This window comes from Gymnoscopelus microlampas (assembly GCF_963454915.1).
Source record: "Gymnoscopelus microlampas genome assembly, chromosome: 7".
NCBI classification, from domain to species: Eukaryota; Metazoa; Chordata; class Actinopteri; order Myctophiformes; family Myctophidae; genus Gymnoscopelus; species Gymnoscopelus microlampas.
This window is the reverse complement of record NC_139944.1, coordinates 1715647-1734200: the sequence shown is the minus strand read 5'-3', so window position 1 is coordinate 1734200 and position 18554 is coordinate 1715647. Positions and strand designations below refer to the sequence as shown.

Here is an 18554-nt window from a genome sequence, read left to right as displayed (position 1 = left end):
TTTTAGATTTCTTTGGCTATTCAAAAACAGCAGATATACAAGCTCACAGCGCACCAAGCTATGAGCCTGGAGATCCGATTTTTTGGGGGGGGAAATCGTGAAAATTTGTGCCGAACTTGAAAAATAGTTTTTTTTAAACAAACATTTGTAAAATATGTTGTTCCAGGGGACCCCCAGATGCAAAGCTTTGAGTTACAAATGTTCACTTAAAAAATTAAATATATTCAAAGTTTTGCACAAACTTTAAGATTTTTTTTATGAGCTTGTATATCTGCTATTTTTGAATGACTCCGATTCTTTCCCGGTCTTAATGGGTTAAACTTATTTTTTAGATCAGGTCACTTCATGATCAGGTTTTCATCCACGGCACCCCTACATTACGTTTTTGCTTTACAGCGCTTTACATTTATGTCATATTACGACACGTAAATATGTAAATCGTTCCCCCTAAGGTACGTATGAAACGAGGAAAACGTGAGAGAATATCCTTTTCCATTATAGGACAGATTGAAAATAACTTTATACTTGACGATCAACCACTTGAACCCCAGCATCCCTATATTCTGGGGGGAACATTAACCAAAAATAGCAGATCTTCAAGCTCACGACCTTGGCTGGAGGGCTGGGTGTGTGGAGAGTAAAAACAGCTAGGTGACACCAAGGTTTGCAGATCTACAAGCTCATGGCGCGGCACCGAGTGCCGCGCCATGAGCTTGTAGATCTGCAAACCTTGGAACATATATATTTTTTAACCGAACATTTGGAAAATATTTAGTTCCAGGGACCGCCAGAAGCAAAGATTTGAGTTACAAATCTTACGCTATGAGCTTGTAGATCTGCTATTTTTTTGAATAGCCAAATAAATCTGAAAATGACAGAGATGCGTTCCCGGTCTAAAATGATTCATTTGGAGCATGTAGCTACCTAAGGAATCCCCGCCAAGGATAGTCTGCTAAATCCATCCTCTCCTCTCCTCTCCATCACCCTGGCAATGTTCTCCTCTCTCTGGTTCACATCATGGTTGCAGGATGTCTTCTACAGTTCTCCTCCAGCACTGGCAGTGTCTCCTCCTCCTCCTCCTCCTCCTCCTCCATGTCTTCTCTCCTGCTCTTCTCCTCCATGCTCACTCCCCCCTCTCACAGCATGGTGGCACTCTCTCTCTCCTCACACACACACAGTCCATGTCTCTCTCTCTGGTCTCTCCTCTCCTCTCCTCCCAGCAAACCTGTGAACATCAGGACATTTAGTGAACATCAGGACATTTAGTTAACCATTGAAGAGCTACCTAGAATTACGCTCACAGGCCACTTCATTAGGAACCCCTGTCCAAATTACGCACATTATCGCAATAGGCTCTATGCACAGCAGCCATTTTGGAAAGAAATTGGGCCTCTTCCTTACGTCCTTCACATGTGTTACCAATGTTACTAATGAAGGCTCTGTTCCATTCTGGTCAGGGTGCTGATATTGTACATGCTCGCTCACTAGAAACACTCCATTTTGGTTCCCAAATTACGTGTGTAACTCTGAGAGTGTACAAATGGAAATGGAACCAAAAGGGAACCAATTTGGAAATGGAACTTTGGAAATGGAACCAAATGGACCCTTACGGGTCCATTTGGTTCCATTTGTACACTCTCAGAGTTATGGGGGTCCTTGAAAATAAGAAATTTGACAACCACTGTGCTACACTAAATGGAACAGAGCCTTAATTAGTATTATTGGTAACACCTGTGAAGGAAGTAAGCAAGGGGACCAATTAATTCCCAATATGGCTGCTGTGCATAAAGCTTATTTGTTATCAACCAATGACATGGCTGCAACTCGATGCATTTAGGCACGCAGACATGGTCAATATGATCTGATGCAGCTACAAACCAGGCATCAGCATCAGAAAGGTGATTCCAAAGGGCCAGACCACTTTGGTAAAGGTTTGGGTTGTGTAGTTACCTTACCTTTTTTTTTACGTTGATGCCAATACTTTTGCACTTTTACTCAAGCAAAATGTAGATTTAGAAAAACATCTAGCTCGGATTTCCTCTCCCAGTTTTTTTGGTGAAAACGAGCCACATTCAACTGCCGATAACAACGGACGATCGCAATCGGAAAAAAAATGATGTTCCGGTGGATAGAAGAGACCTTCCCCCCCCCCTCCCCCAGACAGCTTTTGTGTAGCTTCCATGGGTCTCTGTGGATCGTCAAAATAAGGTAAAACCACTGGGAAGGCGAATGAATGAATTGATTCCTGGCAGTCAATGTATTCATTTTAAAAAAGTTATACTTTTTCCACCACTACACGAGTGTCACCTGGTGTGGTTCCGCTCTGCTTCAACGTTTGATAAGGTGTGCTTTCAGAGATGCTCTTCTACATAACAGTGGCTATTTGAGTTACTGTTGCCTTTCTGTCATCTCAAACCAGTCTGGACATTCTCCTCTGACCTCTGGCATCAACAAGGCATTTTTTAGCCAACAAGACTGCTGCTCGCTATACATTTTCTTTGTGTGAACTATACTTCTCTGTAAACACTAGAGATGGGTGTGAACTATAATTCTCTGTAAACACTAGAGATGGGTGTGAACTATAATTCTCTGTAAACACTAGAGATGGTGGGAACTATAATTCTCTGTAAACAATAGAGATGGGTGTGAACTATAATTCTCTGTAAACACTAGAGATGGTTGTGAACTATTCTCTGTAAACACTAGAGATGGTGGGAACTATAATTCTCTGTAAACAATAGAGATGGTTGTGAACTATAATTCTCTGTAAACCCTAGAGATGGTTGTGAACTATAATTCTCTGTAAACAGTAGAGATGGGTGTGAACTATAATTCTCTGTAAACCCTAGAGATGGATGTGAACTATAATTCTCTGTAAACACTAGAGATGGTTGTGAACTATAATTCTCTGTAAACACTAGAGATGGTTGTGAACTATAATTCTCTGTAAACCCTAGAGATGGTTGTGAACTATAATTCTCTGTAAACAGTAGAGATGGTTGTGAACTATAATTCTCTGTAAACAGTAGAGATGGTTGTGAACTATAATTCTCTGTAAACAGTAGAGATGGTTGTGAACTATAATTCTCTGTAAACACTAGAGATGGTTGTGAACTATAATTCTCTGTAAACAATAGAGATGGTTGTGAACTATAATTCTCTGTAAACACTAGAGATGGGTGTGAACTATAATTCTCTGTAAACACTAGAGATGGTTGTGAACTATAATTCTCTGTAAACACTAGAGATGGTTGTGAACTATAATTCTCTGTAAACCCTAGAGATAGGGGTGTTCGATATTGTGATAACTATCGTCGAGACGATAGAATGTCCCCACGATATGCGTTTTCAGAGATATCGTATCTATCGTCATAAAGTGAGTCACTCAGTCATAGAGTGTGCACTCACATTCTATGATTTGCAGTTCTATACCTTAATTTATACTTCTGCAGTACGACTGTTTCGTTCGCCAAAAATAGCAGATCTACAAGCTAACAACGCGTCTCAACCGCACGTCCGGACCACATTGATTGCTTGAAGATCTGTTGTGTTCATCACACATGCTCCCAAAGTCCCCGCCCCCTTTCTTCTTTGCAGCGAGTGGACCGTCGTACTTGTGTTAGTCTGCACAACAGCAGTAATGGATGGAGACTGAGAGTCAGGCTCACCGACACGGTGCAAACTAAAGTTAATTGCAAAGTTTGCAATGTTCGAACGTCACTCGATATAACTTTTAACCAAACGCGGGTGAAACAGCGAAGGTATCACCGCTGCCCGCATAAAGAGTGTACGCACGCACATGGGCCGACGGACCTCGCGTATCGATTACAAACAATTCGTACCTCGCTTACAAAAGCTTATCAACACCATGAATTAACATTAGCTGGATGCATATGCATATCAATGATCCATTGTGTGACAGGTAGGTGTAGTAGGCTACTGTCAGCAGTGGTGGAAAAAAGTACTTAAGTAAAAGTATCAGTACTGCAATGCAGAAATACTCACAAGCTCACAACGGGTCGCAAAGCGACGCCTTGTGAGCTTGTAGATCGGCTATTTTCAAATAGCCGAAGTATATAGGGATAAAGTGGTTAATGCGTGTTTTGTAATAATACAAATCTACAAAGTAACTAAATTGTAGTGGAGTAAAATAACAATATTTGCCTCTGAGATGTAGTGGAGTAGAAGTAAATACTGAAAATTTAAGATAATCCAATAAAGTGAAAATTCCTCAAATTTGTACTTAAGTACATGTACTTAGTTACATTCCACCACTGACTGTCAGATGTTCTGTCTGAAGCAGTCTGTTACACTACTAACTCACCATCAAGCAGCCTACACTGAATGTCACATGATACAACAGCTGGATAAAAGGAATAGATTATCTATCTATCTATGAGCAGCATAAAAACTAATATTATATCTATATCTATCTATCTATCTATCTATCTATCTATCAGCATAAAAACTAATATTATATTATCTACATATATCTATCTATCTATCAGCATAAAAGCTAATATTATGTCTACATATATCTATCTATCTATCAGCATAAAAACTAATATTATATCTACATATATCTATCTATCTATCTATCTATCAGCATAAAAACTAATATTATATATACATATATCTATCTATCTATCTATCTATCAGCTTAAACACGAATATTATATCTAGATATATCTATCTATCTATCAGCATCAAAACTAATAATATATCTACATATATCTATCTATCTATCTATCTATCAGCATAAAAACTAATATTATATCTACATATATCTATCTATCTATCTATCTATCTATCTATCTATCTATCTATCAGCATAAAAACTAATATTATATCTACATATATCTATCTATCTATCTATCTATCAGCATAAAAACTAATATTATATCTATATCTATCTATCTATCTATCAGCAGCATAAAAACTAATATTATATCTATATCTATCTATCTATCTATCAGCAGCATAAAAACAAATATTATATCCATCTATCTATCTATCTGTATGTAGCCTGTAGTCTGTCTGTGAACACATTAATTAATAAGATATGATGATTCATTATATTATATAATATAATGATTATACGTGCCCCATGATCATATCTTATAAAAATGTTATAATCATATAATATAATTAATCATCATATATGTTATTAATAATCATAAAATAACGAAAATTAAAAACGAACATTAAAAAAAATATGGTGATATATATCGTCTATCGTGATATTTCTTGAAAAATATTGTGATAGTTTTTTTTTTCAATATCGAACACCCCTACCTAGAGATGGTTGTGAACTATAATTCTCTGTAAACAGTAGAGATGGTTGTGAACTATAATTCTCTGTAAACAGTAGAGCTGGTTGTGAACTATAATTCTCTGTAAACAGTAGAGATGGTTGTGAACTATAATTCTCTGTAAACACTAGAGATGGTTGTGAACTATAATTCTCTGTAAACAGTAGAGATGGGTGTTAACTATAATTCTCTGTAAACACTAGAGATGGTTGTGAACTATAATTCTCTGTAAACAGTAGAGATGGTTGTGAACTATAATTCTCTGTAAACCCTAGAGATGGGTGTGAACTATAATTCTCTGTAAACAGTAGAGATGGGTGTGAACTATAATTCTCTGTAAACCCTAGAGATAGTTGTGAACTATAATTCTCTGTAAACACTAGAGATGGTTGTGAACTATAATTCTCTGTAAACAGTAGAGATGGTTGTGAACTATAATTCTCTGTAAACACTAGAGATGGTTGTGAACTATAATTCTCTGTAAACAGTAGAGATGGGTGTGAACTATAATTCTCTGTAAACACTAGAGATGGTTGTGAACTATAATTCTCTGTAAACACTAGAGATGGTTGTGAACTATAATTCTCTGTAAACACTTAGAGATGGTTGTGAACTATTCTCTGTAAACACTAGAGATGGCTGTGAACTATAATTCTCTGTAAACAAGAGATGGTTGTGAACTATAATTCTCTGTAAACAATAGAGATGGTTGTGAACTATAATTCTCTGTAAACAATAGAGATGGTTGTGAACTATAATTCTCTGTAAACAATAGAGATGGTTGTGAACTATAATTCTCTGTAAACACTAGAGATGGGTGTGAACTATAATTCTCTGTAAACAATAGAGATGGTTGTGAACTATAATTCTCTGTAAACAATAGAGATGGTTGTGAACTATAATTCTCTGTAAACACTAGAGATGGGTGTGAACTATAATTCTCTGTAAACACTAGAGATGGTTGTGAACTATAATTCTCTGTAAACCCTAGAGATGGTTGTGAACTATAATTCTCTGTAAACAGTAGAGATGGTTGTGAACTATAATTTTCTGTAAACCCTAGAGATGGGTGTGAGTGAAAATCCCAGTAGGTCAGCAGTTTCTGAAATACTCAGAGGAGCCGGCTTGGCACCAACAACCGTGACACGTTCACCATCCATCCTGATGCCATCTTGACCATGTATGTGTACAGGCCTAAATGCATTGAGCTGCTGCCATGTAATCTGGGCTGCAGTTGGTCTCACTGACCCTCGGAACGTTTAGACGATTATGAAGCTCACACTAGCTGCTAGGCCAGTTGGCATTACCTCGTAGAGTCTACTTCCTCCCGGAGGGGGCTCCCCACTGGCAGGTGAGCCAGTAGGATACAACAGCAGTGACAACACATAAAAATGTGTGTGGGGAGGAATTAATTGGCATAACGATTACATTGGGGAGAAAAGGGGGTCAAAAGCATACACCGAGTATATTTGTAAACCTACATTTGTAACTATGGTTGTTGAGGTGTCATTAACACATTCCACGCCAGAGTTTAATATCATAATGTACTCACCAGTGCCAGCGATTTATTGATGTTTTTTTGTTTTTTTCACGTCGCCACAGACCTCGCTAAATACCTTATGATCGCGCGTTAAACTGTTTGTAGACACACACAGTAGCTGTGTGAGTGGCCCAGAGAAGACCATTTCAATCGGCGACATTCCATTTAGCATTAGTCGCGGTTTCTGTTAAACAGCGTTCAGCGAGGAGAAAAAAAACTCAGAGATAATGGCGGATTAGGGGAAGATTTAGAGCGACGGCGGGTGGGAACGATAATCTCCGGATACGGATATTTCCATATCCGGGTGTGCTACAATGAAATGTGTCACTGCGAGGGAGGCCTACAATGAAATGTGTCACTGCGAGGGAGGCCTACAATGAAATGTGTCACTGCGAGGGAGGCCTACAATGAAATGTGTCACTGCGAGGGAGGCCTACAATGAAATGTGTCAATGCGAGGGAGGCCTACAATGAAATGTGTCACAGGGGGAAAAAAAGACCACTTCACGTAGAACTACGCGACTGGCACGCTGCACAATTATTTAGGTTCGCGTAGAACTACGCGATTGGCACGCAATGTATTAATGACCAAATGACAATAATTTCGACCCCAACTTTGGGAACCCCTGGTATAGATCGTGATACAGGCATACAGCGAGAGCACATTCTATGATTTGCAGTTCTATACCTTGACTTAAACTCCATTGCACTGCGGTGTCGTTAGTCAAAACGCGATCTGTTCTTTTTACTCATGCACGCATCCAGAGGCCCCTCCCCCTTTTAGCCGTCTGTCTGCTGCTGTTTGGCACTGGCAGCACAGCGCAGTAGCAATGAATGGACAGACAGACAGACAGAGAGAGAGACACAAGGAGGATTTGGCCCAGTGGTCCCTAAATAATTCGACATCGGTCTTTGGAACTGGTTTGGATATTCCAAAACCAACACGGTGCAAACTACGTTTATTTGCAAAGTTTGCAAAGACAATGTTCAAATGTCATGCGACTTTACAATTTAGCGTTCAACCAAGCACTGAGGGGTCCCCGCATGGTGCAACAGCTATACGCTGTTACGTAGCACACAGCCTAAACGGCATTTGAGAAAACAAACGCTGGAAACTGCTGCGTTAGTATTGTAAAACTGTTGAAAATGAGGGTTGCATGACTCTGCTGAAAAGGTAACCGGTCAGGTGGGCACAAAAAACAACTGGGCACACCGGACAACTGGGCACACGGCCGTCTGGGCATACAGGTCAACTGGGCACACAGTCAACTGGGCACACAAGACAGCTGGGCACACAGTCAACTGGGCACACTGTCAACTGGGCACACAAGACAGCTGGGCACTCTGCTTTGATGTGCCCCCCCTTTCTATGAAATCCAGAGATTAGTGAACCCCTGCTGTGAATTGTCTGCTCCTGAGTTCCTGAGCAGACACTCATGAGTCCCCCCCCTCGGACAGCCGCATAATCACCCCCCTAGGGATAGGATGAGAGTTAGGTATAGGCCTAGGATGTGACAGTTTCCACTGATTCAACCTAGTGGTCCCTCCCCACTGCTTACACCTAATGGCCCTCCTCCACTGAGTTCACCCGCATAATCACCCTCCACCCAGGTTAGGGTTAGGGGTTAGGGTTAGAATGTAAGAGTCGCCACCGATTCAACACACACACACACACACACACACACACACACACACACACACACACACACACACACACACACACACACACACAGGAGAGGCAATACACAGCTCACAACAAATGGATGAGGATGCTGTCAGAACTGCAAGGACACACTGCAATACACTATCTCAGTAACAGACATTACACAATGTCTCCCACCGTCTCTCTCTCACAGTGGGGGGGGGGGGGGGGCGGGGGGTACTTAAATATCAAAGGAACACAAAAATCCTTGGTAGTCATACGGTGTGCCCAGATGTCCATGTGCCCAGTCATCTCGTGTGCCCAGATGTCCGTGTGCCCAGTCATCTCGTGTGCCCATATGTCCATGTGCCCATTCATCTCGTGTGCCCAGATCTCCGTATGCCCACTTATCCGGTGTGCCCAGTTATCTAGAAACTTGTGTGCCCAGATGTCCAGTGTGCCCACCTGACCGGTATTCGCTGAAAATAGTTGATCAGCACAGCAGTAGTCCTACAAGTTACTCAATCGCAAATATTTTTGAAACACGGCCGTCCACCTACACCGAATGTCACATGACATGATAGAACAGCAACATAAAAACATAGCCTTGGTTCAAGACTATCATGTATTTTATCCAGTCTGACTTTTACTTTCGTATAGATCAAAATCAATAAAATACATAAATAATAAATAAATAATCCAAGGCTAATAAAAACAAATAGATGACATATCTATCTGTCTGTCTGTAGTATGTATCTATCTCTACAGTATACAGTATGTATGTAAGCTATGTAGGCCTGTATGTATGTACCTAATATCGATATCTATAGTTATGTATGTATGTGTACTGTATGTATGTATGTATGTAGGCTATGTATCTGTCTGTCTGTGAACATATTTGTTAATAATATATATTATAATAATATGTGGTTGTATAATAATAATCATTATATATATTCATAATAATATATAAATATAATGAATCATCATCTTATATCGTAATAAAATAATAACAATCAAGATTAAAAACGAAACGTGATAAAATCATGGATCGCGATTCTGGCTGAAGAAAATCGTGACATGTGATTTTGGCCATATTGCCCACACCATAGTATAGGCCAATGGGAAGATTATGATATGGACCATCTGACTCCGATTATGGGGTGAGACAGCAGTCAGACTGGCATCAGGACAGTGAGACGGGTATAATGTATATGTGTAATGTACCTGTCTGTGTCTCTAGGTGCCAACGACAGCTGGGTGAGGGGCAACAGCGGGTAGACTGGCATCAGGACAGTGATACAGGAAGCAGTTTCCCCAGCAGCTGTAGCACAACAGGAAGAGAGCCGCCAGGAACACCTAGAAATATAACAAGAAGAAGAATGATAATAATAATCATAATAATAATGATAGTAATCATCCTCTTCTGCCCGGTTCTCCTCAGTGGCTGGAGCAATTGATCTGCATTTGCACACAGCTATTGACCATTACCATGTGCACGGAACACCGAAGCCCATTTTTCGCTTTCCCCAAATGTCAGCTGTTTATTAGCGTTTTTGTGTTCGCTGGCTCCCGGGTTGCCAAATCATGTGCGTGAAACAAGCGCCGGTGTTGCCCGTTCCGTGAAACAAGCGGACCATGACACGCGCGTGTGTGTGTGTTGGAACTGTTGCAGGTACCAAGTACTAAGTCACTTTTTAGGCCTGATGTACATACTTTGGGGTGCTCATATCCCCCGACGGGTATGGTCTAGTAATAATGATAATACATAATAATTATACTAATAATAAGACGCAGGATCTCCTCTTCTATCAAATAGAGTGCAATGAGGACTCGCTGGAGCCCTCATCCAATGTTATTTTGACTATGCTTGCGCCTTATGGTTCACTAACATTTCGATATCTCTAAAAACTAAACTGCAGACCTCTAAAAACAAACTAATAACACTACTGCTTGGCCTCTCTCCCAGCACTCTTCTCCGAGCTCACTTTGCTGTTCTGGGCTGGCTCTAGGTAGAACACAGAGTGCAGAAAGGGATCTATGATATCATATCAAATCAAAGAAAAAGATCCTGCACTCGCACACTGTGTGGAATTTTTTGCAAGTTCCAGACAGTGTGCGGGATCTTTTTCTGTGATTAGATATCACAGATCCCTTTTTGAACATTTGGACCTTCCTGGTTGTCCTATGCACCCGTCACCAACCTTTAAGATGTGCATCGGCCTTCTCTTAAAAGGAGATAGTGCGCAACATCTCTCAATGGGTCTGGTCTTTAAGATACTAGGATCAGTGCCCAGATACCTGTGGGCATGTCCATGGGCATAACACAAGGAGATTATGTGACCTTGTTCCCCCAAAATTCGTCTCAAACATGGGTCGAAACTACTACTACTATGCTGCCACCAAAATGTGAAATGGCCAAAAAAGGTTCTCGACTCCCTACCCAAACTCAAACCTAACCTCAAAATGCAAGTGAGCATAGTTTAAATTAATTTAACTAGATGTCAGGGTCGCGGCCCTCACATCTAGGCCCGATCCGAGGTTGGTCCAGACAGCATTGGCCTAGTCACTCTGCACACACGTCATGCAAAGTCTGCCACCCGAAGACCCCTCTCGGCTCCGCTCCTCTCCTCTCCTCCCTCCCCGCTTTGCTTTGCGGCCCCAACCTCTAGTCCCAACCTCCCTACCTTGGTCATTAGGCCGCCTGTACTGTGGGTAACCATGGCCATCATGAGGGGGAGGGGGAGGAATCAATTGGCATAACGACTAAATTGGGGAGAAAAAGAGGTAAAACTGTTTTATAATTGGCTACTAAAAAAAATTATTACAATGGACCACAATGGAAACAAGCCCCTGGGGCTTTTTGTGTTATCCTTTTAGCATAACCTTTGACTCTACAACATGTACTGTTAATACAAAAAAGTCATCAATCAATCAACCAATGACACAAGATGTAGTAAATGTACATATTTAGCAGAGCACAAATAACGTAATGTTATATTAGAATTGGCCTAAGTCATTCAGTGCCAATGATGTCACCGACGTCAAAAAAAAAATTATAATAACATTAAAAATATATATATATTATTAAAAAAAAAAATGTAATGTTCAGAACCCAAGATATCATGATTTGAAGATTTGCTGCTCCATTCACTTCTTGTTTAACTTCTTACTGAAAAAGGCTGTATCTCGGCTCCTGAGCACTTTTTTTTTTACAATGTATTTTTGAAGGCCAGGGATAAAGCCAGAAATAAGTTTGCAAGGTTTTTTCTCCATTTGGAAGCTCAGCTGATGGTAAACATGGTACAGGTAGTACAGGCAGTCCACAAGCTCCAGACGTGGCGCAAAGTAATCACTTATCTACAGTGTTGGGCAGTAGCTAGCTACAAGTAGTGACGCTACATAGCTTAACTACATTTCCCAGTAGCGTGACGGTAGCGTCGCTCCTTTTGAACCAAGTAGCGTTTTCTGTAGTGTAGCTATTTTTAGACCCAAGTAGTGATGTAACGTCCATCATCGCTACACGCTACTCTCACTGGAGAAAAGTTGACTGCTAAATGGTTTTGTGAAGAAAAAAGAAATCCACGGAGGTGATTGGTTGGTTTAGATATGACGACTCACGATTGGGTAAGGAACATTACGGGTAGGCCAATCAGAGTCAGGATAGGGCGGGTCATGCATGCCAAACCAGGAAGGAAAGCAAAACACAGAGACCACATGAAGATTAGTCCGCGATGCGCAGTGGGATCCATAATAATGTGTCCACAGTGTCCGCAATACTTTTCAGCTGTGTGTGGTACTTTTAGATGGTAACAGAAAGATCTATCCACCGTCCCATCCATGGCTGTTGAAAGCAGCCACAGAGCATGGATCACAGACGATATATTATAACTCTATGATCACAGACGGAGCCAGCTAGTTTTGTTAGCCATTAGAAGCAGTGTTGCCAAATTGTGCGAAAGAAACAAGCAACCAGTTCTATAAAAATAAGCCCCAAATAAGCTGATGAAAAGCTTTACATAACCATTGTCAACTGTTTCCAAACGGCACACAAGTCAATGCCCTTTTTTTTGTCAACAGATAACTAATAGATAGCTGCTATTTTTCACTTTAGGTAGAAAATGAATAACATTATGGGGTGGGGAGAAGAAAAGGCAAACTAAAATAAATACATACAGTAGGCTACATAAGAGGGAAAAGATCATCTAGAGCAGTGGTTCTCAAACTTTTTCATTCCAGGGACCCCCAAATTGACACTTATTAGCCCGCGGACCCCCATTTGAAAAGATAAGCCAGGGACCCCCCATAAGAGAAGATTTTTTTACGGCTCTAGCATTGATTCTCAACCATTTTAATTTCAAGGACCCCCAGTTTGACATGCATTAGGCTACGGACCCCCATTTAATGGCATTTATATCTCTTGGACCCCAATTTATATTGTGAAATCAATGTTAATTTAACTCTGAGAGTGTACAAATGTTCCTATCCATCATTTAGCTGGGGACCCCCTGGAACCCCCTCAAGTACCCCTGGGGGTCCCCGGACCCCACTTTAAGAACCAATGATCTAGAGCAGTGGTTCTCAACCTGTGGGTCGGTATCCCCAGGGGGGTCCCCACATGATTTTTGGGGGGTCCCCAGATGACAGTGAAGTGACCATTTATGGACTTTTAAGGCCTTTTAATACAAAAAAAAGAGAAAAAAAAGTAGACCATTACAATCAACAAACTATACTATAAAAACTTTGTCAGATATTGGCCAAATAGTCAAATAATAAAAGAAAGAGGCAAACATTTTGAAAATAGCAGATCTACAAGGTCACAACGCTTCGCATTGTGTGGCATTGTGAGCTTGTAGATCTGCTACTTTCACAATTTGTATCTGTGGAACCAAGTCAAAGTAAATAATGCCTCAACTCCTACATTCCAAGTGCTTGTCAGGGTGGGGGGTCCCCAGTTCAAATATGATTATTTTGGGGGGTCCCCAGTTCAAATATGATTATTTTGAGGGGTCCCCAGTTCAAATTTGATTATTTTGGGGAGTCACGGCCTGAAAACGTTGAGAAAAACTGATCTAGAGCAGTGTTGATAATTCATATCTTTTATATACATTTATTTGGATTTAAATACAGTCTAAATTGATCAATTGATTTTACTTACAAAATGAGGAATATATAGGAATATTATTTGAAAATGTCAGTTTTGTTTGACATCACACATTATACATAATAATAAACAATCAAACTGAGCATTTTTTGCCTGCCTATTTGTTTGGTGGAAAGTTGTTCTTCATCATGAAGTTGATAAAAAAAAGTAATTAAAAAAAGTAGTGTCGATGTAGCTAGCTACTTTTGCCATGTAGCTTGTAGTGCAGCTTACTACATTTCTCTGACGATAGCTTCCGTTGTAGTTGAGCTACATTTAATCGAGAGTAACTAGTAGTGTAGCTTGTTACATTTTCCAAGTAGCTTGCCCATCACTGCTTATCTAAATAAGTGATTGTATTTGTATTAAATGTATAAACTCACCAGAGCACATATAGTGCAGGGTTTCCTCTCCAGCAGGAAGCTCAGCAGGTAGAAACCCATGAACATGGAGTGATTGAACCACAATGCCGGGTTCAGAGGCTTGGGTATCAGCAGTACCGGCAGCAACCACTGGAGGCAGTACATTGTCTCTGTTGGTGGGTGTGACGTCTCTCTGTTGGTGGGTGTGACGTCTCTCTGTTGGTGGGTGTGACGTCTCTCTGGTGTCTGCTGTCAGCACTGTAAACGAGAATGGACACAGCGAACGGTGACGTCACTCACTGGCTGCTACAGACCCTTTTGGAAGCCACTATGTCCAGTTAGTTCATATCCACCATCGTGGAACTTCCGGTCCCGAAACTTTTATGGCATCACATGTCATCGGTCAAACATTGGCCAAATAGTGAAATATTACCTAAGAAAGACTAGAGGCACTTATTCACAAGATTTATCTGTGGAACCGAGTCAAACTAAATGTAGCCTTGGAAACCCATGCCTTTTTTTTTGTTTCAAAATAAAAAAAGGCTGGGAGAACCTTGCAGGAATGTTGGTCTTAGGACCTTGTTATCTCCTAACCAATCAGAGTGCAGAGGGGCGTCGCTCTAAATGTGGTGACGTCAGCGTGCTCTGTGCACACCATCAATTGGGCTCGTTCTTTCAGTCTAAACTAAATGTATTGCCTCAACTCCTATAATTCAAAGTGCTTGTCAGGGTGGGGTGGGGGGGGGGCACATCTCTGCTTCTGGTGACTGATACTGTCCTTCTAATGAATGTTGATTGAAAACTGTTGACTGATATTGTCCTTCTAATACATGAGCCGTGAGGGGAGATAGATAATACACACACACACACACACACACACACACACACAAAGGATGGACCTTCCATAAGGTGCTATCTGACGAAGCTCACGGCGTTGTGCTGATAAATCACTCAATGCAGTTTAGTTCTCTGGAGTGTGCAGTCTCTTCCTTATGGACAGTTTATATGCCTGCTGCCTAGACTTGCACCTCCTACCAGTTTTTTTGGCTGTGCAGGAGTCCTCTGTTTTTATATATACACATATATATATATATATATATATATATATATATATATACATATACACACACCCACACATTTTTTACGTTCATAAATTACTAAAGTTACCTTTCACCTCTGTGCTAGAGCTCAGCCACGCAGCAGTGCAGACGTGTGGGAATTGTAGTCCAGATGTGTGGGGTTTGTAGTTCAGGGCTGGTTAGTGATTGACTTTTACTTTGAAAGCAGATGTGTAGTTTGTGTACACATAGTGTGTGGTTGTCTATTGGGCATCCCAACCAGCAGGAGGCACTATGGAGTCAGGTCTTGTAGGTGTTGTGTTAATCCACTAGGAGGCGGTAGGGAGTCAGGTCTGTGTTGTATGGAAGATGTTCAACGTTACTGTTGTCAGGTCAGACCTGAAGGCAGACAGACACATCAGTCAGACAGACAGGTCAGACCTGAAGACAGACAGACACATCGGTTAGACAGACAGAGAGGCAGACAGGTCAGACCTGAAGACAGACCTGAAGACAGACAGTACAATAGTATCAGACTGTGGTTGTACTGGTCAGCTCCCAGTACAACAGTATCAGACTGTGGTTGTACTGGTCAGCTTCTAGTCGCGATGTGACATGTCGTGAGATTTACATCTGCAATTTTCAAAAGTCATGTTTTCAACGTGTGCCTGTGATGACTCATGAATACTAGACTCCATGTTCTTGGCAGGTCATTAAAGGCGAATATTAGTAGAAAATAGGTGAACATTTGGCTATTTTTGGCAAAGACATGTGGTGTAGATCAGGGGTCTCAACGTTTTTTTTTTCAGGCCAAGGACCCCTTAGCTGAGAGACAGATGAAGCAGGGACCACCCCACTACATATTGTATAAAATTGTGTTGCAGATTAATTATTTTTCATAGATTTCATGGATAGCTTCATAGACTTGTTTGACAGCACTATCATCAGTGCTGTGTAAATTAATGGGGTTTTTGTTTTGTTTGTTTACACATATTTTACATTAATATGTTGGATTCATGTTAATGTGAATTTAACCACTCAAACCCTCAATACCAAGTAAACTTGACCCTTGGTCTGCTCTTTTCCCCCCCATCTACACCAAAAGTCTTTCCCGCAAATAGCAGATCTACAAGCTGCGACTCGCTTGTAGATCTGCTATTTTCGGCTCATGTTCCCCTCAGAATAGGGATGCTTGGGTTCAAGTGGTTAATGACCCCCTGTTGAAAACGCATGGTGTAGAGGGCAAAAAGCAGGGGGCCAAGGACAGAGCCCTGGTGAACAGAGTTTAACCCATTGAGACCGGGAACGCATCCGTGTAATTTTTCAGATTTCTTTGGCTGTTCAAAAATAGCAGATCTCATAGCGCGGCACAGGTGCCACGCTAAGAGCTTGTAGATCTGCTTTTTTTTTTTTTAAACGTGAAAATGAGTCTAAATCTTTGAATATATATATTTTTAAAGCAAACATGTGTAACTGAAATCTTTGCTTCTGGGGGATTCTACTTATGTCAAACAGTTTTTTTGAAAGAATGTATGTTGCTATAATAACAGTGGTCCTCAAACTTTTTTCATGTCAAGGACCCCCAAAATGATACGTATGTTTCCGCGGAGTCCCCCATGACGGCCCCATCACAAAATATTTTGTTCCAGGGACCCCAAGAAGCAAAGATTTGGGTTAAAATAATATATATACAGGATAGATTCAAAGATTTGGACACATTTTCACGATTTTTCTAAAATAGCCAAAGACATCTCAAAATGACACAGATGCGACAGTTCAAATGAGCCTCCTGTCTGTCAGTGTTGCATGAAAACTACTGATCTACAAGTCCTCACAGTTGTTCTTAATAAAGACAGTTTATGTACAAGATATTTGTAGATCTGTTCTTTATAAAGACAGTTTATGTACAAGATATTGTAGATCTGTTCATTATAAAGACAGCTGATCTACAAGTCCTCACATCTGTTCTTTATAAAGACAGTTTGTGTACAAGATATTTGCCGAGCTGTTCTTCATCACGTAAACCCTGGATGTATGAAAATAGCAGATCTACAAGCTCACACAAAATAAAAAAGTGGAACATTTTAACAATATAAATCTTGTGTGTGTGGGGGTGGGGGGGGTATGGCCTCAACATTAGTCCGCACACTAATTCATGTTAATTTGGGGGGGGTCCATGTTTGAGAACCACTGCATTCGTTGACAAATCAATGTGTTTTACTTCGAATTAAATCCAGTGGTATAGAGTTACTGAGTACATTTACTCAAGTACTGTACTCAAGAACAATTTAGAGGTATTTTCAAAAGATTTACATCCATTTTTACATGAAAACTTGCGAAATGAGGACATTCTGCATGATCAGTACTTTCTACTTTTGGTACTTTAAGTACATTTTGTACCATTTTGTACTTTTTACTCAAGTACATTTAGAATTCCGGACTTTCACTTGTAACTGAGTATTTCTACATGGCAAGTATTGATACTTTTACTTAGGTAAAGAAAAATGTGGGTACTTTTCCCACCACTGCTTAAATGGCATTCAGGGGAACAACACATGAATGCTAGCTAGCAGGCTAATACTAGCAGGCTAGCCTGGGTTAGCAGCAGCATTTCTTTTAGCTCAGTGCCTGTAATAAATAAATAAACGGGACTTTAAACAAAAAACATTACAACCCGTTCGATAAAAAACGTTAAGAAGTCACGAGCCGTTCGGTTAAAATGATAGTTCATGAATTAATACGGTTAATGAAAAGGTAAACAAACCTGACGGACATATTTCCGTCTCATTGTCAGTGGGACTCCATCGCTGTTCTGGAGCAACAGCACTGCGTACATGGGAAGGGTTGCCACGTTCCGCGAGAGAAACGAGCATAACCGAGCAGTGTTGCCAGATTCTTCGAGAGATCATTTTTGTTTTATTGAATACTTTATTAGAAGTTTGCAGGGGGGAAAAAGCAGTGGTTTAAAGTAACTAAGTACATTTACTCAAGCACTGTAATTACGTACACTTTTGAGGATTTTTTTACTTTACTGGAGTATTTGTTCAATACCTTTACTTCTACTCCACTACTTCTCAGAGGCAAATATTGTACTATTTGACAGCTTTAGTTACTATTACTTTGTAGATTTAGATTATTATCACAAAACATACATTACCCACTTCAGCCCTATATATATTTCGGCCATTTGAAAATAGCCGATCTACAAGCTTACAATGCGTCGCAATACGACGCATTGTAAGCTTGTTGTAGATCAAAAGATTTGTATACATTATGAACTTGTGAAATGGGACAGTCTGAACAATGAGTACTTTTACTTTTGATACTTTAAGTATATTTTGATGCCAATACTTTTGTACAGTTTTTTTAAAAATAAGCATGCAACCAGGTCTATGAAAACAAGCCCAAAAAGAAGATACTAGACCGGGGGTCAGGACCCCCCGGCCCCAGGGGGCCCCAGATGATCACGGGCCCCAGATGATCAGCTTAATTTAAACA

General features: G+C 40.5%; 1 protein-coding gene across 3 annotated transcripts; it reads right to left on the bottom strand.

Annotated features, from left to right (window-relative positions):
• Window positions 1-672: 672 nt before the first annotated feature.
• Window positions 673-17897, bottom strand: blcap (bladder cancer associated protein). 3 transcript variants are annotated; one of them, XM_084062939.1, is made up of 6 exons: window positions 17821-17897; window positions 15166-15497; window positions 14241-14256; window positions 14020-14194; window positions 9721-9852; window positions 673-1225 (listed from the first exon to the last, which is right to left on the bottom strand). In XM_084062939.1, exons 4-5 carry the CDS (start codon window positions 14161-14163, stop codon window positions 9733-9735), a joined length of 264 nt encoding a protein of 87 aa, XP_083919065.1. In that variant the 5' UTR covers window positions 14164-14194; window positions 14241-14256; window positions 15166-15497; window positions 17821-17897; the 3' UTR covers window positions 673-1225; window positions 9721-9732. The 3 variants fall into 3 exon arrangements, with proteins under 3 accessions (XP_083919065.1, XP_083919066.1, XP_083919064.1); XM_084062940.1 differs by having other exon boundaries at window positions 15173-15497; XM_084062938.1 differs by having other exon boundaries at window positions 14020-14256; window positions 15166-15455; window positions 17821-17891.
• Between the last annotated feature and the right edge of the window lie 657 nt (window positions 17898-18554).